Source organism: Echiichthys vipera (genome assembly GCF_963691815.1).
Source record: "Echiichthys vipera genome assembly, chromosome: 1".
NCBI lineage: Eukaryota > Metazoa > Chordata > Actinopteri > Perciformes > Trachinidae > Echiichthys > Echiichthys vipera.
In genome coordinates this window covers 26531127-26554993 of record NC_139826.1, presented here as the reverse complement: position 1 = coordinate 26554993, position 23867 = coordinate 26531127, and the positions used below count along the sequence as shown (strand labels likewise).

General features: G+C 40.1%; 2 protein-coding genes across 2 annotated transcripts; one reads left to right on the top strand and one right to left on the bottom strand.

Annotated features, from left to right (window-relative positions):
• Window positions 1-140: 140 nt before the first annotated feature.
• tmem276b (transmembrane protein 276b) lies at window positions 141-7825 on the top strand (the record flags this gene model as incomplete). Its single annotated transcript, XM_083914035.1, has 4 exons — window positions 141-537; window positions 3014-3127; window positions 7200-7337; window positions 7578-7825. The coding sequence occupies 4 exons, from the start codon at window positions 141-143 to the stop codon at window positions 7823-7825; spliced, it is 897 nt and encodes a 298-aa protein (XP_083770161.1).
• A 4636-nt stretch (window positions 7826-12461) lies between these two features.
• On the bottom strand, window positions 12462-23365 carry gas2b (growth arrest-specific 2b; the record flags this gene model as incomplete). The annotated part of the gene is made up of 7 exons (XM_083920352.1): window positions 12462-12671; window positions 18085-18192; window positions 18279-18876; window positions 19992-20055; window positions 21503-21644; window positions 22288-22397; window positions 23143-23365. 7 exons carry the CDS (start codon window positions 23363-23365, stop codon window positions 12462-12464), a joined length of 1455 nt encoding a protein of 484 aa, XP_083776478.1.
• Between the last annotated feature and the right edge of the window lie 502 nt (window positions 23366-23867).

Genomic DNA, 23867 nt, shown 5'->3' with positions numbered 1-23867 from the left:
CTGGCCTTGCACCATCATGCTCCTAGTGCAGGACTGCGCGCGGCTGTGAGTGCCGTCGTGATTCATTTCACGCGGTACAACCACCACGGCCACGGAGGAACCTTCTTGAGACTGTTCGGGCTCTCCATCGAGCGGGGAAGATGGCCGCTATGAAAATATTAACAGGCACGGGGCTCTTCTTGGCTTTCTGTGCGCTCGGGCTGCTCGCCATGGCGATCTGCACCGATTATTGGTACGAGACCGACGCGAGGAGACATCGAGAGAGGTGTAAAAACTATGCCAACAAGCGAAACGACCCGGGCTACATCTACATTTCAAACCACAACCTCCCCCTCCAGATGCCTCCAAAGAGCCTGGAGAGGAAAGGTGACGGCCCAGATGCTGGAGCTCTCGTCAGGGGGAAGCGGCACTTTCTGGCCGCTGCGTCCGCCATGGAGTCTCACTGCAGCCGGCAGTTTAACTCCACCATCTCCGGGCTCTGGAGGAAGTGTCACCGGGAGGGATTCGACCTGGAGACCGAGGACCTTATTTACAAAGGTAAACACGAGCAGTCTGGCTTTTTTTTTCTTCTTGTGTGTGCACCAGGCCCGTGATGCTCAGCGATGAGCTCACACCTATTAGCCTGACACAAACAGGATGGCACAGAGGCCCACTGTCCTCCTCTCACATTCATGTCTGTCTGCGGGTTTGTTTTTTTAATGTGAAGGCCATGGATCTAAAGGAGGTCTTTTGTTAGAAGGTTATGTCTCTCTTCTTGATTTGTGCACGTCGCTGTCCATGGTGCTGAGTGAACCCCGCTTTTGCCGAGTCCCTCTCTGAGATAATGGCTGCTCCTCTATTTTCTGAACCCGTTTCACATCCCTAGAGATTAAGAAGTATATTTTAAAGGTTAATGTCATAAAACACACTGCAAAGAACACTGAATCTTTGAAAATGTCGGTCCATAAGCAGAGAAAACATGATGCACAGCCCTCCTCGGTGAACAACAATGAGCAGCCATATTTCAGGCCTCACTCATGTAGTCAGTACCTGATCCAGACAATATCCTAACACAGAAACACAAAGAGAGGGGATTAAATGCTGTTGTGTTTGCACGAGTCAAAGCAAACGTCAGTATAAAACAGACAGTTTTCTCTTAAAATGGCTTTAATAATGCTAATTTATGTTTAACCATTGAATTCGTTTAAAAAATAGATACAATTAAAATCTATACTCTCTTGAATAACATCATCTAACACTTTCAGTTTTGCTTGTTAAAAATCACGAGATATTGACAGCAGTGTAGAGGTATGTGCATACAATCTATGTCCACGCATGCGGTTTACATACAGCAAGTTATGTTTTTGTTTCACTGACTGCACCTCTCAGTCCTACAGACATATATATATATATGTAAGATATTGTGTTCACCAACATGTAAAAAACAAGGTGAGGACGTAATATCATGCACACATCTATAATTCATATCCAATACAGTAGCCCTGCAACTAATCACCTTTGTGAAACTTGTATTATTAATACGGTAATGACACCATGTATGTGTTGCACAGGTTTTGCATTGGATTATTGCGTTTTTGATATATATATATATATATATATATATATATATATAGATAGATAGATAGATAGATCTCACACCACATCAGAGAGATGTTTTTGTTTTAGGGACTACCTTACCTGTACTTACAGGTGAACAATAAATACACAGCCTACTGATGCAATTTAGAAAACTGTGTTTTTTCGTGCACAGGAATGAAGGCGTCTGATGTTTGTCTTATTATGATTATAGTTACGGTGATTACAGTGTTGTGAGAACAGTGGTGTCAGGATAATAATAAATTCTCCGGGTGTTGACTCACTGATAACATGTTAATACACACACGCTCCGTGTCACTGAATGTTGATCTCTGAGTGCCATTTTCTTGGGCCTTTTATACCCACACAGGTGTTTTGACTTAGATTAACGGTGAGCTGAGAAACATTGGGAATCACATGAGCTCACCAAACTCAATGTACCAATAAGAATTAAAAAAGGGGTTCTTTGTCCCGCCCAAACAGGCACAACAAAACTAACTAGGAGAAGCATGGAGATGTCAATCAAACACAGTCTGCAGATTCTCACACAATCCTTAGAAGAGGTCTAATCAGGCAAAATAATTCAATTAAACTGCAATTTGATATCACATGGTGGCTTTTCTCTACATTCCCACATCAGTCTGTCTGGAAAACATACAATTTTCGGAGTGAAATGCCACTCTGATAATACAAACCTCTTGTTTAAAAAGTGGCCTTGGGTGCCTCAATAAAGAACATTCAGATCACAAACCTGACCGTCAGAAGGAAAGAGTTTGAAAATCCGAAATTGACCAAGTTTGATGACATTTTTCCGAAAGTTATGGGAATTTCTAGTAGTATTATCAAACTATTGTGCTCCCAATACAAGAAGAGAGGTGTCTGCCATGGTTTCAGCCTGCTTAGAGATATGTACGTTACTGAAGAAATAACCCTGCTCTTCCCTAAAATGTGAAAATGCAATGCTTTGCTGGGAAATTGAAATCTTAAGTTATAGTGGGTCATTTGGAGTAGGACCAAGACTCCAAAAGGCTTTAAATTCTAAATGTATGGGCCTCAGGATGCTTAGTGTGAATGCAGTTTATCACACTGACCATCAAGTCAATATGTAGAGATTCACTTTAAATGAGAACAATTAAGGTTCTTTATGTAGCCTTCGGTAGAGTAATCCATATTGTTTCCTAATCCACCCCCCCCCCCCTTACTAACAATATAGGAGCGGTTGGGAACACAAGGTTAATAAGACCATGTCAGTAAATTAAATCCGAGCGAGGGCGTAAAATAAATATGAAGCTTTTCTACCACGTGTTTATATTATTTCATAATCCTGCAAATTGGGTTCAGAATGAGATTGTTACTTCATTTTCTTCTTCGTTAACTCTCCCTGGTGTTAAAGATGTTGGTGCTCCAGTTATAATTGTCTCCATGTTCTCTTCGCCAGGAATAATTCAAAGATGTACCCCAGTCAAGTATCACTACTCTTCGTCCATCCTACCAAGAAATTTACCCATCAACATCACAAAGACCATACGACAGGATGAGTGGCATGCACTCCGTAAGTCTCAGCGTTTCTCTCTCTCAGGCTTGTTGCTTTAATCACTGATGATCTGTTCCTTACATCTTTTGTATTTATCCACATTAACTTTTCTGATTTCTGCTTCTTCTGTATTCAATTAATAATGAACTTAGTTGGCTATTTTAGCAATAAAAGAGAAAAACTAGAGATCATCTTCTGAAGAGATCACACCAGCTGTGATTCCAACTCGGACCATGGGTATAAAGCGGCCCCTTTATACCCATGGCAGTGGTCCCTTCCCTACTTCCTACCCCCCCCCCCCCCCCTCCTCCTCCCCCCACTGCTGGCACCCTTGCTTGTACCAAACCCAATTTCCAACTAGCCCTTAATTTTGTGATGAACTACACACCGGAAAAGTTTCATTACTGTATTACACGGTGGTGGCGATATTGTGGCTGCAGACAGAAATATAAACACCTGGCAAAATACTCAAAACCGCATCTGGGGTACTAGTGTCCGCTGCAGTAAAGACACAGCACACAAATAATATCACTATAAGCAGCATAAACAGTACATTGCAGTGACTGAGAAAAAAAAGAATTGCCAAGAAGGTTACTCAGATATTATGTAGCAAAACATAATTTTTTACCTTTTACTTGTCAAATTTGTAATGTCTGACGGCAAACAGCTCCATATTTTCATTCCTCTGAACGTAACAGTACGTTGCACTGCATTAGTTTTTAAAACAGGAAGTGAAAAACAACCTCTTGATGAATGTCTGATATTAAAGCTATGATTATCACTACCATATGAACACTGTTGGTAAAGGAGATTAGGGATTTTAGATAATCAAATAAATGATTAAATGATCCTACCCTTCAAAAAACCTAATGGTTTGTGCATCCTGATGATGTTAGCTCCTCTCTTACAATTCAGAGAGTTGGTAACAGACTGATTGGCCGGCTGTTTGTACCACTAAATCCCTCTGCTGCATTCTTTGTTGTAGCGGAATAAACTTTTCCATTTTCAGTGTTGAAGGGAAAAAACTATTTTCTATGCTTGTGTAAAAAATGTGGCAAACAGATCCAGCCAAACAGGTGGCCACTAACTTAAAGAGCTTCCCATCTAGATTAGCCATCCCTCCTGGTTTATAAGTGTTAAGAGTTGGTAGTTGTTGTTCCACTTGTTTTATATTTACTTAATTTAATTTAAAAATTAAAAAAGAATTGTCCTTCAGAAGATGTTTAATACTGCACTCATGTGATGGGGTATCATTCGTAAATGACATTTCCTGTCTCAATTTGTCCAGTGTATAAATAAAAACAGTATTTAGATCATTTGCAATTTATGTGGTTTTGTCAGTTAAAGATATAATCCGTAAGATTTTAATCTAGTTCATTATTTTCTGAATTAATATCTATAATAGAGTGAGTTAAAACAATGGTGACCCAGTAGGGAGCGCTTCTACTTGCCTTTGATTATCACAATATCCATGTCTGTAGCGACATTCCCTCTCTAAATGCAAATAAACCGCCATGTTAGTGACGCTGCTGACAGCGTTTGGTCTGCTATGTGGAGATCATCAATGCCGGTTACGCTGTGTTTCATTGGGGCACAAGTGTAATAGGAACATATTTGTGTGTATGGATTTAACACCTCATCAGCCCTTCTCTTGTCTATGTCTAGACTCATGACCAGAGGTTATCGGGCCATCACTATTAGGAAGCCATTAGCTTTAGAGTGGCTTATCTGAGGACATGAGGTCTGAAGGATCAATGATAGGCTTGTATTTCTTACTTGATGTCCTTGTTCAAAAAGAGTAAAGGAGTTGTTTGACCTTGGATTGCATCACTATGATTTTCAGTTTTTAATTCTGTGTTGTGAATCTGCTGATATCTGTTTTAAACATGCTATACATAAGTTAACTAAGCTATTATTCTTATTCTATTATTCTTTCTAATTATTATTATAAGTATTTATGCATCCCCAAACTACAGTAGAGGACACCAGTGTAATGAATGATAATAATATAAACAGGAATAAGTAGGGAGATACAGTGCCTATAGAAAGTCACGATGCCCTTTTGAAATAGTCACTTTTTTTTGTTTTACAGCCTAAAAAGATAATACATTAAAAAAAAGAGATCCGCCCTTTTAGAATAACCATTATAAACATTCTCAGGTATAACCAATCACCTTCCAGATTACACACTAAGTTAATTGGCCTCCACCTGACATCAATTGTGGTGTTTTTGATTTTACTTCAGAATAAAATCAGCTGTTCCTTGAGGAATCCACTCCTAGTAGAGCATGGTAACACAAATAATTCACCATGGTTGGAAAGATGCTTTCAAAAGAGCTCCGGGATAAAGTTGTGGACAGGCACAAGTTAGGAGAAGGATATAAAAATATTTCAAAGGCTTTAACTCTCCCTCTGAGGACCGTTCAGAGGATTATCCAGAAGTGGAAGGCCTATGGCACCACCCAGACATTTCCTAAATACGGCTGCCCCTCCAAACTGGATGACCGAGCCAGGAAAAGATTGATCAGGGAAGCTACCAAGAGGCCCATGGTGACTTTGAAGGCGATACAAGTCTTAATGGCAGAGGTTGGTCGATCAGTGAATGTGACAACAATTTCACAAGTTCTACATGTTTGGCAGGGTGGCAAGAAAGTAGCCTCTTCTGAAAAAATGTCAAACAGAGTCTTGTAAAAAAACATATTGAAGATTCTGATGCCATGTGGCAAAAGGTTTTATCGTCAGATGAGAACAAAATTTAACTTTTGGGCTGAACTCTAAGAGCTATGTTTGGTGGAAAACAAACACAGCACACCACCCAAAACACACCATCTCTACAGTGGAGCATGGTGGTGGCAGCATTATGTTTTGGGCTTGTTTCTCTTCAGCAGGGACTGGGCAGTTGGTCAGGATTGAAGGGAAAATGAATTCTGCCAAGTACACCCAAATTCTTGAAGAAAACCTGCAGCCCTTTGTTAGACACTTGAAAATGGGCAGGTGGTTCACCTTCCAGCAGGACAACGACCCAAAACACACCTCCATAAAAACAACACAGTGGCTAAAGGACAGGAAGGTGAATGTCCTAGAGTGGCCCAGTCAGAGCCCTGACCTGAATCCTACAAAACATCTGTGGATGGACTTGAAGAGTGCAGTCCATCGCCGTTCACCACAGAATCTGACTGAACTTGAACAGTTCTGCAGGAAGAATGGGGAAATATTTCCCAGTCTAGGTGCACAAAGCTGGTAGAGACAAATCCAAACAGACTGATGCCTGCAATTAAAGCAAAAGGTGCTTTTTCAGAACAATTTTTTTTAGAAATTTAGAAAAAAAAAAACTATTTCACTGGAGTGATGTAAGGCAAAATGTCTAAATCACGATGGAAAAAATATAATTTTTTTTATGTATTATCATTTCAGGCTGTAAAACTAAAGAAGTGACTACTTCAAAGGGTATCATGACTTTCTATAGCCACTGTATCTCCCTACTTATCACCGTTTATATTAGTATCATTTATTACACTGTTGTCCTCTACTGTAGTTTATCAGGGGAAAGCTAAGAGGTCAATTAGTGCACTTTTGATTAATTGATTCAAGTTAATTGTTATTAAAATGAATCTAGACAGTGACCAGCTGGTCAGCTGAATATGCAAAAATCTATCAGAAATAGTCCCCAGATAAGGATTTAGCATACATGAATAAATTTCTCATTTAAAAATAAATTCCTATACTGTTCTTTCAAGAATACTTACAACAAAATGAGAAATAGAAAATTACGGAGCCATAAAATAAAGTGTAAGCCTCACTGGTTTAGTTTAGTTACTTCTTTGATTTTCAAATAAGAATAATACTAGTGCATAAAAAGGATCACACGTTTTCTGATTGACAATACAGTTAAAGTCATTTTATAATAAAGTAACCTGGTTGGTGAAAAAAACATTTAAAAGTAGTAGATTGATAGAGTCATAGAGGCTTCACCATCAGCTTAGTAGCTTGAGGGTAATACATTTTGGTAATTAGTAATTACCAGTTTAAACAGCATTGTTCAGTTTGACCGTTCAGTGTCATTGGTGGTTCTTGTCACCCCTGCCTGCAGATCTAAGAAGAATGACGGCTGGCTTTGTGGGCATGGCCGTGTCCATCATTCTCTTTGGCTGGATCATTGGAGTGCTGGGATGCTGCCAGCAGCATGACCTCATGCAATATGTAGCTGGGCTACTCTTTCTCATGGGAGGTACTGTGAGAGCACATATGCCCACATACACACACAAATAAACAAAATCCACTTGTATTTCATTGTTTTTGGTGAAAGCTGAAAGCATCTTTGTGTTAACATGACATAGTACAAATTAGATCAATGACCTGCAGTAACATGATACCTGTCCTGCAGCAGGATGCACAGTACATGTAGGGATTTAATCATCAAACTGGAACCATTTTAAATCACTGCTTGTTTTCTCTTGTGTTCACACAGGAACATGTTGCATCATCTCCTTGTGCACATGTGTGGCAGGAATCAACTTTGAGCTGTCCCGCTACCCCCGCTACATGTACGGCCTCCCTGAGGACATTAGCCATGGCTATGGCTGGTCCATGTTTTGTGCCTGGGGGGGCCTCGGTCTCACATTGCTGGCTGGCTTCCTCTGCACATTGGCCCCCTCCCTGAGTACGCCCACTCGCACAACAACCCACAAGCCGAGGCAGGAGAATGGAACCGTGTGACAGAGGCGTGAAGCGACTGACCCACCGAACGCACAAACGGCACCCTTCCAACCTTGATGTTTAATCTTTGAAACAGTTTTTGTCTGATCACCATCTCACACCACCCTCGACATCGCCATCTCCCTTCAGTGTTCAGTGTGCCTGAGTTGTGACAGAAGGAGCAAAGTAACAACAAACTTCACACACTTAATCTTGAAAATCCCAGAGGGACACCTGCAGTAACGTATGACTGGGGCACGGCTCTCATAGCACAAATGAGACTTTTTTTTTGGTTCAGATGTTTGACATGCGGACTATATGGCGATCTAAAGGTGACTGTTTTCTCTGAGGAGAATTTGTCTTAAAATGGTGCTCTCTTAAATACATGAAGCCACACACACTTCTACGCAACACACACACACACACACACACACACACACACACACACACACACACACACACACACACACACACACACACACACACACACACACACACACACACACACACACCAGCACATGCTTTTCCACACAAGCTCACTTATTCCAGATGAATTATGGGAGAAAAGTCTCCAAATGGAAAAAAAACACACACAAGCATCAGGCCAGAGCATCTTGTCAGCATAACTCTTTCAGTCGAGTGATGTGCGCTGTGTTATTGTTCGTAATGAAAAAAAAAAAAATCTGCCATTGACTGCCCATTGTTTATCAATACATCAAACATGAGCCCTGGGGGTAACGTCCGCAGCCTCTGCAGAGCACAAAATGAAGTGAGCAGCGTGTTCAGTACGATAAAATACACTTGAGTAAATCCGCATTGAAAAAGAAAATCCTTTAATGCTTCTTTAAAGATTCTATATGTACAAATGCATCTCTATGTAGATCCAGATCATTGTTTGTGTAAAGTAGATTTTGACTGAGAATGTTTTTTTTCTGTTTGTTTAGAGGTGATGATGGCTGACAGTGAGAAGAGGGTAGAGAGTTATTGTGCAGGGTGGTGCTATGCTCATGAATCCATTATTGGATTCAGCAACGTAAAGGTATTTTGTGGTACCAAACTGACAGACACAACCGGGTTGTTTGCTGACGAGAACAAAACCCAAACTGTGGAGGAAGTATTTGATTGCTACATTGTTTACCCTCAACATTGGTCAGCCTTTTTGTGTAATACAAGCAAGCTAAGCAATTTTAGAGGGGGAAAAAATGCAACTTCAGTGATCCCTCTAAAAACAAAAGCACAAACTGCGTTCCAAATCATCACCTGCACTAAAGTACAGTAGCATGGTAACATCGCACACTGGTAGGGGTGTCATCATGTCTTGGCTAAAATCTGTCTCAGTAACAATGAAACAATTAGAATATGGAAGATAACATTTTGATGATTAGAATGTTCCCAGAATGCAATGCACACTGGAAATGGGGGAGCTGTTTCTTCATAAAGATACGGACGTCATAAATCGATAAAACATGTTTGATTTAAATGTTTTTGATTTACGAGGCGTTCCAAATTTCCAGTTTAACTGATGTGTGGAACACATATTTTATCCTTTTTATACGCAGTAGGATGCGTATTTATTGTGTACTAACTTACAAAATGGTACGCCGTATATTATGTAGTATGCATACTTTTGTGATTCAAGGGTTGGATTAAAAATACCTCCAAATCTGGTGTTGAAAAAAGCACAAATTTAGAAAGGACTGCAGTGTTTTAAAGCAGCACTTCAAATATACACTGTATACTAATGTTGTGTTTTGGAAAACTACAAAATAAAGTGTACTTAAAATCACCATAACTATACATAGTATCCATACTAAAATGGCTTGATTTTCAAGTGTTATCAATGGACAACATTTTAAAAACAATTAAATGAGTGAAAATAAAGTAGTATTTAAAATTGAAATTGCCATTTAAAAAAAAAATACAGTTAGATTGCTGTGTGATGCACACTTTGAATTGTGTGTAATTAGTACAAATCGGAAAGATATGCCAGTTATTGTGTACTAACTTACAAATAGGATGTATAGGAAGGGGCCGCGTTAAAGGTTTTGAAAATGGAGTGTAGCAGATGATTCTCTTGGTGATGATAATAACTCACAGCAGCCAGTTTTCTGTTACGCAAATATGATTTTTTTCCCCCTCACAGTCATTAGAAGTCATTTATTTTGAAAATGTCAAGCTCACTACAAGTTCACAAAACAAGAATATTACAGCCATGTGTGATGAAGTTTTTATAAATTGCTGAAGAAAACTCAAGAGATATTCTATCGGCTATGTCAATTAACTTTCTTAGAAAAAAAAGGTGTTAAAATAATATGTGTTGACAAAACTGTGTGTGATGTTCAGTCCTTTCACCATCACCATTAACCTCCTCATGAGGCTACCACTTTTCAGAAGTAGAGGAAATTAACTGAGGCATGATTGAAAACTGTATCTTCAGTGTCTTGTTGAATCTTTGCACTTTGCTGGGTCTGAGCAGGTGGAGTTATACATTATATGTTTGCAAGGTCACACATGGGAGCAAAAGATGATCAGAGCATGTAATAAGCACCCTGTTGTGTCTTTTACAAAGAGTTTGGGTTTATATCATGTTGTGTATTTAGGGTCTGGCGTATATTTAAGGACGTACCATAAATATAAAGATATTTATATCTATGGTCATTACACTAACAACTGAGTCCTTTGACTCACAGAGTGCAACGCTGTTTGATGTTTCGGTTTTTATAAAGTTTTACTTTCACACCCGAACCGATGCACAGTAATGTAAGTATTACTGTATGCAGTAAACTGTAATGTATAAGTACATGGTGCAAGTTTAATGTGTTGTTAGGACTGAAGCACAATTGCACACAACTCTGTGTATTAAAGGTTGAGAAATCTGACTTTTCCAGTTCTGATGTGCCACCGCTGTCTGCACATGTGCAGGACTTTATAATTACAACAAGCAAAAATGTTAAAGCACCTACAGTATTTATGCCCCTGTATCTTAAATAGTAAATTCAAAGTGCACCAACAATAAAATGATGTCTGTATTTTAAAACGAAGATTTAGTAATTGATTGGACTTTGAGTGCAGAAGAACAGTAGCACACAGTAGCAAGATTGAGAAAACATTTAGAATGATGTGCTTTCGAGAACGGTTGAGGTCAACACAGTCTGAAAATGCATTTGAAATTGTTGTAAAATCCCTCTCAAGTGGCAACTTCCTGTTTTATGAGGAACTTAGAAATATGCTCTGTGCAATGAGAGATGCCCTGTGAAAACGCCACCGTTTAGAGTGGCACTTGTTTCAGTAGCACAGCTATTATTTTCTACAAGTCATTTATACCGGTTCAATCCACTGCAGATATGTGGGGACTTAAAAGACATTGCAGTCTTGCATGATCTCATTACAGTTAGTTTCTTTCAATATATTAAAAATTGTGTCCATTTTTAATTTATTTATTTTACTGAAATAAAACATGTAATTACTAAAGTGTTGTGACGTTCTACGTTTGTATTCTGTACTTTTGCTCTCCAAAGATGTCCACTGTCACTTTTATCTTGAAAATGCAGATTTTTGATGAGGCAGAAATGTGTTTTGTGCTCTACTCCAACTCAGACATGAACGTCCAGGGGACTTGAGACACGTGTCGACAGCACCCCCCTCCAGAAAATCACGCGACGAGGCTTGGCCTTTTGTCACTTAGGACATGGTGCCATCTAGAGGGAGGACCTGATGTGTTGTGTATTTGCCTCTTTAAGGCTGAGATGATACAGGCTCATAATATAAACGTAAATAAAGAACAAGAAGTGGTTCTTGGACCCATCGTGTTTTCAAGAATATTAAATAAATGACAAATTATGATCAATACTATTAAAACAAAACGGTATAAGCTGTATTTAGGAGGTGCACAATTTTCTATCCATCTTTAACATTATTCAAAGATACTTTTTTGAAACAAGTTTATTTTTAACAGAAACCAACGGTGGTTTTATCCAGTAAAATACAGAAAAATAATTATATACTTTAAAAGTCACTATGCTACAACTACTACTGAAACTGTTATTGGAATAAAATACAAAAGCTCAAATTCAAACTAAAGTACCATGATACATAAACACATAGCTGTATGTTAACAAACTAAACTATCAGTACAAATGTGTAATTTAACTCATAATAATGACATTATTGCATTTAGTGATACACAAAACCTTCCTTGAAAGTTATGATATGCAATACAACTAATATTGCAACCAAACATTATTTTCTCAATTTCATATTTACTCTGTAAATGCCAGAAAACAGCGAAGATTTCCTGTTGTAATGTCTCACAGCCCAAAGTGGAGAATTTAGATTGTTTTTTTCTAGCCATAAGTCCAAAACCGAAAGATTTTCAGTGTATCATCATAAGAACAAAAGCAGCAAATACTCACACTGAAGGAGCCAGAAATGTTTTGTGTTTTAAAGTTATTAGAGTCACTGTCAAGTAAAAGTCTGCTCATCATTGCATACATACAGTATAGTCATGTGAGGAACAAACCAGTCATAAATATGACTTTTAAATAGAGTTGGATAAGAATTAAATTTCCTTTTAAACTTGAGGTAAAAAAAGGAGTTAAATCATTGACCTTGTACAGCTTGGTCTGATTAAGTGAAAAGTTCAGAGCAGTTTGAGAATCTACTTCTTGCCGCGGTAATGGGCACCGACCTCCATGTAGCTGTCAGGTGAGATGTTCAGACTGGGGGACTTTGCTTTGTTCCTGCAGACCCTGATCTCAGATCTGCCCACCGGCCCCCCTCCTCTGCAGGGGTCGTGTTTCTGCAGGTAACTTACAAAGGTCTCCCAGCCTCCGCCTACACGCACCATCACATGGCGTTCATTCAGCATCTGCAAAGATGACACAACACGGCACAGTCAAGGAGGGAATGCTGGGCACAAAGTCTGCGTGCATTTTCTTCCAGGATGTGTTTATGGATAGAATTCTCAATTATATGAAAAGCACACACACACACACACACACACACACACACACACACACACACACACACACACACACACACACACACACACACACACACACACACACACACAAACACCAATCTGATATTTACAAGCTTGTGTAGCTCTGGTTATGAAAGGCAAATGATCTCCTGGAAAGCTTTGTCAAAATCTCATTAAACCAAATGAAACTACACCTCATGGCACCAGCTGAGCACACACGTTGGACTAATCCACGTATGAACATGCATACACACACACACACACACACACACACACACACACACACACACACACACGCTGCAGTGACGCACAAAGGCACACCTACACAGATCTGCAACACAAACCACCTAATAAACACTATTTTGTATAAAACATCCACTGTATAGCTGATATATCTGTTAGCAGTATAGTTGAAGAGAGGTAAGTTGTATCTGAATCAACGCATCCGTCAAAGACAGCCGTCCTTACAGCTGAAAACCAACTGCTGCCATGGCAACTACACTAAACCCTAGGAAAAAAAATGAAAGGAGAAATTGAGATGAGTTCAGCGCAGAGGCTCAACTCCCAGTAGACATTAACATTCCCAGGAGGCCTTGCAAAGCCATCCATTGTTCCGTCAGCACCGACCCAGCCCCCCTTCTTGCCTTATCGCCAATAAACCCTTCATTATGGAGCCATTAAGAACGTGATAATACAAGCAGATCTACTCTTCTCATGTGGGGAGGTGTGTGTCACGTGCATGGAATGAAACATCAATGGCACAAGCACGAATAGAGGAAAGCCCAGACGCGGTCCATCTCAGATGTCATCCTGCAGATTAAAATGTTGGGGTTGACAGGGGTCAAGTCTGACATCCTGAATAAACGGCTTTCCTGTCAGATGTGGAGCAATTGTAATTCTGACTGGTCTCCATTCTCAAAAATTCACTACATCAGCCAAGTCCTTTTTTTTTTTTTAAAGAAATGAAATATAAAATGAATCAAGCATTAATTGTAATCGTTTTTGTCAGTATTTACGCACCTTTTCTCTTTTGTATACACTGTTCTGTTATAATTAAATTAAGGTGCGTGATTCTCTTAAACCAGAAAATTGTAGATTTTAAAACTTTTATCTGATTTTTCTTTTTTTAAATGACTAATACATTTGTGTTCAACCTGTGCCATTTGAGTTGTGGTAATATGTTCTCTGTTACCTGAGTAGAGATACAACATTAACTGTCTTTCGATATAGGATTTGTAAATTTCTATCGCTAAATTCAACTAAAACCTATTGTAAAGCAAGTATTTGTTGCCAAGCACTCTACCAAACTGATCGTTTAATGAAAAACAGCCTCTTGCTGTACTGTAATATTCAATGCAAGCCCTCTTTGTCAGACAGGCTCCTTTATTTCAGGTCTCTGTACAAAGTGTGCTACGTCTGCAGCCCATAAAATACCGTCTGGATTCCCCTGTGTCCTCCCTGGCAGCTCCATTGATTCCCTCTCTCCTTTTCTGCTGAAAGATGCATGAGTGTACTCAGAGAGGAGGAGGAGGAGGAGGAAGAGAAAGAGGAGGAGGAGTCATTTAAGGACCCGCCAGTAGGAGGCAGGCTTTAGCCACATCCAGTGCTGTTTTTGAGTAGTCAGTCCTTTTTAAAATGTACTCTAAAGAGACAAACTAAGCAGCATTACAGTAAATGAGCTGATGCAGGCACACATGTCTTATCTCTTATCTATATTTCTACTGCTCCTGCTATACTAGTCTGTCTTCATGATTGAAGAATACTGTACTGAGAGAGATTTAACAAATACTGTACTCCGTGTGGGGGCTACTGTATGTTTGACAGCACAGTAAATGGTGTGTAGACAAACCTGAGTGTTTCATTATTATTCATTATTAAATATTTCTGACCTTTTCTGTCTTGCTAAGAATAGATGGTGTTGTATATTCTACAGATCGTAAAACCCTTGAGGCAAGTTTTCGATATTGGGCCGTATAAATAAAATTTACTTTGAGAAATATGTTAGCCATGCTAACAGCACAACATTGTCAGTCCACCACTTTGGTCCAGACTGAAATAACTCAACAACTACAGCACGGATTGCCACAATTTTGTTTAGAGACATTCATGGCCCCCAGATGATGAATCCAAATGACTTTGGTAATTGTCTGACTTTTCCTTAAGTGTCACAGTGAGTACACATTTGTGGTTTTGAATTAAATCGTGTACATACATTTATCTTCCCGTCAGGATGAATTGTAATAACTAAGGTGAATATTTTATCTAATGACAAAATACCTGCAAAACTAATGAAATTCCCATGAGCTGTACTTTGTGTTTAGTAGCATGATGTAGCAAGCTTACACTAAACTAAGATGGTTAACATGGTAAACATTATACCTGCTTAGCATCAACGTGTTCGCAAGCTGCCGTTAGCATTTAGCTCAAAGCACTAATGTGCCCATTCTCACTCCACTGTAAAGTCAAAGGTCATGGTCACCTCAGGAACAAAAGACCCCGGAGCTTCTATGGAGTCAACGTCTTGCTCAAGGACACTTGAGAAAAAAAGGATGATGAAGTGGGTTGTCTGCCTAAATGCTATGCTGAAGGCGAGAAAAACCATTTCATCATTTTGGTCCTGACTTTGCTTCTATTTTTTGGGTTCATCTCTTATACAGATAGCATTATAAACAAATAATCGATGCGGCATGATATTGTGAGGTGTTTGAATGTCTTTTCCTTCCATTGACACAGTCAGACAGTTTCAATGGTACAAAGCAGAAGGTGAGCCTAATTAGGTGCAGAGAAGAAAGAAAAGCCTTCCTCTTTTTTAACACCAAAGAATGGTGGAGCACTCCAGGGCCAGCGTCACTGAATAGACTCGAGAGGGAATAGAGAAGAGGCGGGGGAGAGGTGGGGTAGAAAGTTTACACGTGAGGAGGGGCGGTCATGCTCAGCCGCTCATTAACAAGCTGTCTGATTAAACCCCTCACTAATGACTTTGTCTCAGTAATCAATAGTATCTGCTCTTTAAAAAGGTCTGTACACACAGAATGACATGCTCTCCTAGGAGCTGCACAGGGGTTATTGTGGAATATGGTAATTGAGGTTTATGGCGTGTTTCCCTGCACACACGTAGGCAGCTCAAGGTAATGGATGGAGTGAGGGTCGACGGGCTGCGGCGCCTCTATTCACACAGACGAGGTGTTTTTGAGAAAAGAGACACGAGAAGTGCAAGTACGTCTACAAACTAGTAATTATACCTTGAAAGCGACAGATGGACACAGAGTTATGGTGAAACATTGCATCTGCAAGACTGTACAGAGAAGGTGAGCACAAAAGGTCAACAGTCAAGAAAAAGAGTAGAAAAAGTATAGCTATTGATATATTTAATAAAGGTGGGTTTTTTTTCTCCCCTTCTGCTGGACCTGGCCATAAACTAATAACCTAGTTTGGTTATCACAAATCTATTGCTTTTCTTTGATGTGGTGTTCAAACACATGTTGTTGGCAGGTCTACGGTGGAGAAACAGGTGTTCTGCGACTTGAAGGGAGGCATTATTTTCTAAATGGGCAGTAAAAATATGTTGTCTGTCAGCCAGTCAAAAATGCAGCTGTAACTCTGTTGTACGCAAAGGGACACTGACAGCCTTGATTACTAGTGTTGGGTCAATACAGTTAACAAACCATTAAATGGGTTTCAACTAGTGACCAATTATCCCTCAAAGCTGTGACACACCTCTGTGTGACTCTGTTTGATGTAGAAGATTTACACTGTGACATCATATCCTGTTGAAAAATAGACTCCATTTTAATTAACACCATGGATTTTTTTAATGGATTTATGGATAATTCCATACTTACGAAAACACTGAAAGACTATACAGTGACCACTAAATATATACTGCAGCTGAAATATTTTCTCTTTGAATGGATGGGTGGTTGTATATATACAGTGAAGCTACACACACACACACACACACACACAAACACACACACCTAGGGGGACATGAACTCCCAAGTGGGCTGCCATTTGAACCACACACCGCGGGCATATCTTCGCCAAATCATCCTGAAAGAGGTGTGTTTGTTTTTCTTCGGTTTTGAACTCTTTGCTCAAGGTCTATGTACTGAATAAAATCATTGTCAGCTTAGTCTTATCCTGACCATTGGTTGCCAGGCAACCCTGCCTCCCCGAAGGCCTTTCCTCGAGCTTTTGTACAGATGCACACGGGTGGTGCACGACTCAGGGAGGCTGAAAGGCACAGATGGCTCCATCACATATGATTGCAGATCAGTCACTCTGACACACTGCACTTGTTGCTGACTCAGCTGTTGATTAATAACCCGAGGGCCTTCGCACCTTTACATCTCATTATGTGTTGTAGCATCTATGATGCATCTTCTTTCAGAGAGCCATTAGATCAGATTAGATGTGGTTTGTATTGAACAAGTCATGAAATAAAAGTATGAAGTTATGATTCCACACACCAGGTTTAACATTAATGTATTCAATTTGACATAACTGTAGCTTTCATTTATTAATTTTACTACCTTAATACCTTATAGAACAACATATAAGCAGTCTTATCATCAATCTAGTGATGGAGGTGGGCGTCAACAAACTGGTCTTCTAGAAAATATGTATATTGCAACACATCCACAACTCCTGAGACAACATATAAGACCACTTTATTTATCGTTATCAAACAGTCACAGTTTTAAACGTGGTTAACATTGTGAAACGAAACTACTTGGTTAAAGAGTTACTTTAAGAAAAAATGTGCCTTGGGTGAAAGTCTGATGGTTGTTTGACCCATCCTTCCAATCTATTCTCTATGCTGACATTAGCGTTCTTGATACTACGTCACCTGACTCTCTCCTTTGCTCACGCCATAATTCCTACATCCACTAGAGGTTGGTTACAAAGAACATAAATGAGCTGCTGCTACCTGTATATGGTTGTATTTTTGGTTATATTTTGATGTGTAACATAATTGCAACTGGATTTTGGTTATAGCTAGGAAAAGATTGTAATTATGGATAAAAATAATAAACACACGTGAAATCTCAATATTTTTTTTAACCCTGTTACGAGTGCCTAAACATAAGAAAGTTTAATTGTGCTTTAATTGCCACAAAAAAAACAAATAAATGAAGTATGAAGCTTTCAATGAAAAATATCAGATATCAATATTTTGTGACTCTTCTGATAACAATAACATAATAACACTACATTGATAAAAATGTAATCCGGGCATCATACTGTATCTCAAAATGTAAACACAATTAGGTGACAGGGTTTGTTTCAACATACTTACCCGTATATACAGAACTTTATCCCCAACACGGTAGCAGCCTTTAGGTTGCTTCTCAACAAGGAACCTGGTCGGACAGCTGCAGGAGGGATTTTCAATAATGTTTCTCACCTGGAACAGGTTAGAAAGAGAGTTAATCAAACATTATACAGCTTACACTTGAAATACGTATAGCCTACTGGAAATAAAATACGCACAATATCATCCAAAATGTTGTTGGTGCCTGTGCTCTTCCTGCTTTTGGATCTGCTTGAGGAACGAGGAGCTGCAGGTGGGGAGGTGACGGGAGGTGTAGCTGTGGGTGTGTGGTTGTTTATTGTGATAGAGGAGACTTTGGGAGTGGATACCAGGGTTTGGCCTGGCGAGGGTGCTGGCAGTGGAGCAGAAGCAGACGTGTTAGTGGTGCAGGATGAAGAGAACAAAGGTGTTTGTGTTGAGGCTGTGGTTGTGCAAGGGTTAGAGGCTGAGAGGGAGGACTGAGGCGGGGATAAACATGTAGGTGCTGGGTTTGTTGTGGCTGATGGAAGATCAGAGGCGAGGGAGGCGGCGAGGGGCTCAGGCAGATAGGTTGTGCTTGGAGTGAGGGGCGCAGGTGGTGGAGGAAGAGGAGGAGGAGGAGGAGGAGGAGGAGGAGGAGGAGAAGGGGCTGGGGGTAGGGATGATTGTGATGATGAATACAATAATGCAGGAGGAAAAAAGGAGAGGGGCAGAGGGGATGATGGAGATGAGCACCCTGCCTCCTCCCTCTCTATCTCTCTCTCCAACTTCACCAGCCCTGGAGGCTCCACTCCGTACCTAAGAGAGAGATTTTAAAAATATATATATCAGCAATTGCATAAGATGAACCAACACTAAATCACACAGTAGAGGATTTCCAACAGTGGCGGCTGCTGGTCTTTCAAGGAGGGGAAGCTCATTTTTCCAGCCTACATCATACATGTGTTTGTTTATTTATATGTAAATTCTACCCTTTGTTCCTTTTCAAGAAAATGATCTGTGACCTTTTCGAACCAACTAGGCTTCTTTTCCAGGGACTTGACCAGTGTCCTCTCAATGGCAGCAGAGCTAGGCTGCTAAAACGGCCTTGGCGCAGCTGGAGCTGCTGCGCCAGGCTACTGTGAAGTGTGACCGCCTGTGAGTGATCATGACGGGAGGAAAACTCTGCAGCAGTCGCTGCTCGTTGGGGAAAGAATACGCCGATTGACAGAACAGAGTTGCCAAGCACAATGCTAGTCATTTTTAACAAAGACAAAGTCGCTGGGGATGGGTAAAGTTTCCGGATCAGTTCAGAACAACGTAATGAATAACTTAGATAATGCTCCGTTGGGTGTTTATTCTTCAAGATCGCTGATTTGCTCATTTAGCTTTCAATCAAAAAAAGATACCGCCTCAGACAGCTCATCCAATCATCATGCAGAAGCCGATTGTCCGGGCCAGTCCACTTTCACATAGACCCCCAGAGATGCGTCTGAAGGGGCGGGACAAAGCCCAGCCTTTATCCAATGACCGTGGAACAACCCGCTCTACGCTTCCCTCTTGAAGTCAGTAGAAGCTGGGCGTCCGACTGTGTAAATTAGGCAGGGGATCCTCCCTCAAGAAATTTTGAGCATCAAAATTTTTGGAAAAATTTAATTTCCTTGCAGGAGTCATCCCAAAGGGATCTATAAAGAAAAGTCTAAGTCTAAGTCTAATGACATGATTGGTACCAACAGCTCCAGCTGAAGCAAGGCAATGAACACACCCCTGATGACTGTTCAACGTATGGATATTAAATATTTAAAGTTATTTAAAGTAATGAGTACATTATTGATTAGTTTAATGTTGTGTGTGGAAAAATAAAATTTAACCCAGAGACTTGTTTCTGTTTAGGGAGATTCAGCTGTGAACGACTTTTCAGGTGGGGCAGTTACCTGGCTGCAATCCGTCCCAGCTCCATCAGGCACAGACACACCTCCCGAGGCTGCTTGTGGAGGACTTCACATAGCACGTGCAAGAAATACAAACAAAGAGGGTGGAGGGGTAAAAATTTTAAATTCACTCCTCTGAAAAGAAAGATGCTTCCGGAGATAAACCTTTGTCTGTTTCTAAAGAAAACAGGAACTGCAATCTGAACTGAGAGGGCACATTTCAGGAGGTACTCTGTCTCTATTGTGCGTCTCTATCTTTGAAGCTGAGCAGAGTTCCTGGATGTGCAGCTGAGGGCATGAGGGAATGAAAGCTTCATAAACAAGACAACCTCTCCTGCCTCCAATCTGCGATCTATACATTAAAAAGGTTTCTCTGCACTCAGCTAAGGCCCGAAAAAGTCCCAGCTATTAATTTGTTAAGATGATTTGGTCAAGCATGCATAAAAATGTTAACAGCATGTGGCGCAAAATCTCTAAAAGCCCAAGACAAACAGAAACATTTAATGCACGGAGAATATGTCATTATCACTTTCATTCACCTGTTTTTGACATCCACCATTACCATCATCATGGCTGCAGCAAGAAAAGGAGACGAGAGAAAAAAAGAGAAAGAAAAATCATCTGTGTTGTGTGTCAATGAGGCAGAAAACTGAAGCCTGTCAATGTACAGTAAGTTTACTCTTTCCGTCACTCAGTTAGTCAAGTAAAGTAGGTTAGTCAGCATGCAGGGGGGCTTATTGTTGGTGGGGATTAACCTGCACATTATCATTCTCACGCATCTGCCGCCCTGCGTAGACATGCCCAAGTAAGAAGTGCACAGAGAAGACTATGTTTAATGAGCATGTAAACTGCATACACAGAGCATCATACATGCAGAGGGCGCAACAGGGAAATCCTACAGAGAGTATAAGAGCATAGAAACATATAATCATCACACTGACTTATCCATTCATTCATTCATCTGTCGTCTTGAATTCTTAATTTTAAATGTTCTTTTTTACTTCTGGCTGCTTTATTTTAGGGAGTTTGTGAGTCGAGTTCTTTGAGTTTCATACCACTTGATCTTAAACTTAAAAAGAACACATTCTTTTATTTGGTACAAATAACAAATGGTGCATAATGTAATATATCTTTGTCAATTAAGACACATTATGCTGAGTCTATCCCATTTAGTCAGACAGAGGGTCAGAGGTGGAAAAAAGAGATAACATTGACAGGATTTGTCGCTCAACAAAACACCACTAAAGAGACTGAGAAGGAAAGGAAAGATGAAAGAAGAAGTATAAAGGACATGCTGTTCGTACACAACAAATAGACCACAGTGGATAGATTTACACAAATTTATAAGTGCCTAGAAACCGTTCTTGTGATTTGTTATGTTATGTCTACCTCAGTGAGATGAAAGTCTTAGGATTTTAGTTTAATTAGTTAATACTTAAAGTGTTGCATGACATGATTCACTTCAGAGATCCTTAACTCAATGATGTTAGGCGCAATCTCCTGTCTAAACTCACCCAAATCCTCAGACTCAAAAAGGTAAGCCTCATCAACGCCAATCTTTCGACACCAGTAGAGGAAGTTGGCAGTGTTGTCTCGGGCGAAGAATGATCCAGAAGTGGCATCAGCTCGCCAGTGGATTACTCTTCTTATTAAAGGCTGTGATATAAACACATACAGAAATAGTGGGTAGCTCATTGGGAACATGTTTACTGCAAAAATGGATGGTTATTATTTTTTGTGTGCCAGATCAGGAACACAATCTTCAAATCTTCAAAACACTACTTAAACAAAAAACTACTGTTGCAAGACAGGGAACAGGAGACATGAACAGACATGGGCTACTGAATGCACCACCATATACTGAAATACCTGTGGCATCCTCAGAGTTAAATATTTTCTGTTAAAAAAGCTTCAGCCAAGTTTTGGAGCACATTTTCATTCTTGGCAACTGAGCTAAAAGTTATAGTTTTTAAAAGTGGGAAATCTATTATGAAACATCTTAGAGTCACATTAAGAAAGTGGAGGAGGGATCACAGATTTTCACATGTTGGTACAGTAAAATGGAATGAATTACCAGCATGATGTGGCTTTGTTGTAATGATTTGTTTGAGTCTTCTCCTGTATGCATGTTTGTGTTTGTGTATGTGTGTGTGTGTGTGTGTGTGTGTGTGTGTGTGTGTGTGTGTGTGTGTGTGTGTGTGTGTGTGTGTGTGTGTGTGTGTGTGTGTGTGTGTGTGTGTGTGTGTGTGTGTGTGTGTGTGTGTGTGTGTGTGTGTGTGACTTTGTGTTGTCACAGCACCTTGCCATTGTTGGTGTGCATCATCTTCTCCTGAAGCAGCTGTGCCAGCTGACAGAGGACAACGCCGTTATCCAACCTCTCCATCAGACTGTCTGCTGTGAGCTCCGCACCTGCGGATACACACACAAACAATGAAGCATGTGCAGTAATTCATAGAGTTACTCAAGGCTCATCAATTTGTTTTGTTTTAACAATTTTCACAGAGAAATACCCAGATCTTTCCACAGGAATAGTTTAAACAATGTTTCACAGAGACTTAATGTTTCAATAAGTTCAAGTATCAGCTACCTTTTAATATATAAATTAATCTTTTGAAAAATTTAACTAAATAAAAATAATGAGGATTATTATAACTACCATATTTATGCATCTCAAAACAGTAGCAATGTGGCTGATGAGCTGGTGATATTGTCCTATGAACACACATGATCTACATGCATATTGCAGTCATCGTATCTGTTACAATATTATCCCCTTCTTTCTGATTTATGGATTTAGAAAAACAACAGCAAATGTAGCTATAGGAATGTCAAAAACAACTGTGAGGTGGAAAATAATTAGGAAGTTCACATCTGATGCATCCTTTTTTTCTTTTTTGTTCATTAAGCATAAACTCATCATGTTGGAGTCAATTTTCAGAAACCGTCCAACAAGTTGTGGCATGTGCAGACTCTTCATGATTCCACTCACAAGTTGCAAGAAACACCCCTTTACCCTGGAGACGTAGCCACAGTTCCCCTCATGGAGAGGTATTTCAAGGATTTCTGATAATAAGTAGGTTAATGTGCCTCTGTGGGAATCTTTAATCTAGTAGTTAACATGATTTTGAAGATTAATTACACTAAATGGTCTCACCCATGAGTGATTTGAGCCAGAAGGCCAGGTCTTCCTTCATGGGCAGCAGACTGGCGTCATGGCGATAAGGCAGCCACTGGTTGTACTCCTGGGGGCTGTTGAGGCCAGGCCCAGAGTGTCTGTACTTCTGTTCAAGAAGACAGTTCATCCCCAACCCGGTCAGGGGCATCGGGCTCAGAGGACTGTCAAGGCTGGTGTTCATCGCTTCCACTTCACTGCCCATGCTTCAGCTCCGATCTGTCTTTGTTGGACCCTGGTGGACCAGATAGTAGATGTTTTCGTCACAATTGTTTGAGGGTGTGGTTTTAGATTTGGCTACAAATCAAGAATTAAACTTGATTGAGCTGTACTCTGCCACCCCTATGATTGACCATTTAACTGAGTTTCTTTATTGTGTGTAAGTCCCTGTGATGAACCAAGGTTAGAGTTAAAATGCTGTCATGAGTGTGGAAGTTAATGCCAGTTTGTCTTTCACTACACCTTCGCAAAGTACAACATTGAAACACTAAAGACTATCTTGTAATGGGATCAAACCAGCCGTGAAACCAAACTGAGCCAAGGGCGCTCCCTACTTCCTAACCCCCTAATTCCGCTGCCTTTGCTCAGACCAAACCCATCTTCGACCTTGACCTTCATTTTTATCTCAACTACACACATGTAACGTTTCGTGACTCTATCTTGCGACTGTATCGGGGTGACGAAATCTGGCTCCAGACAGACAGACA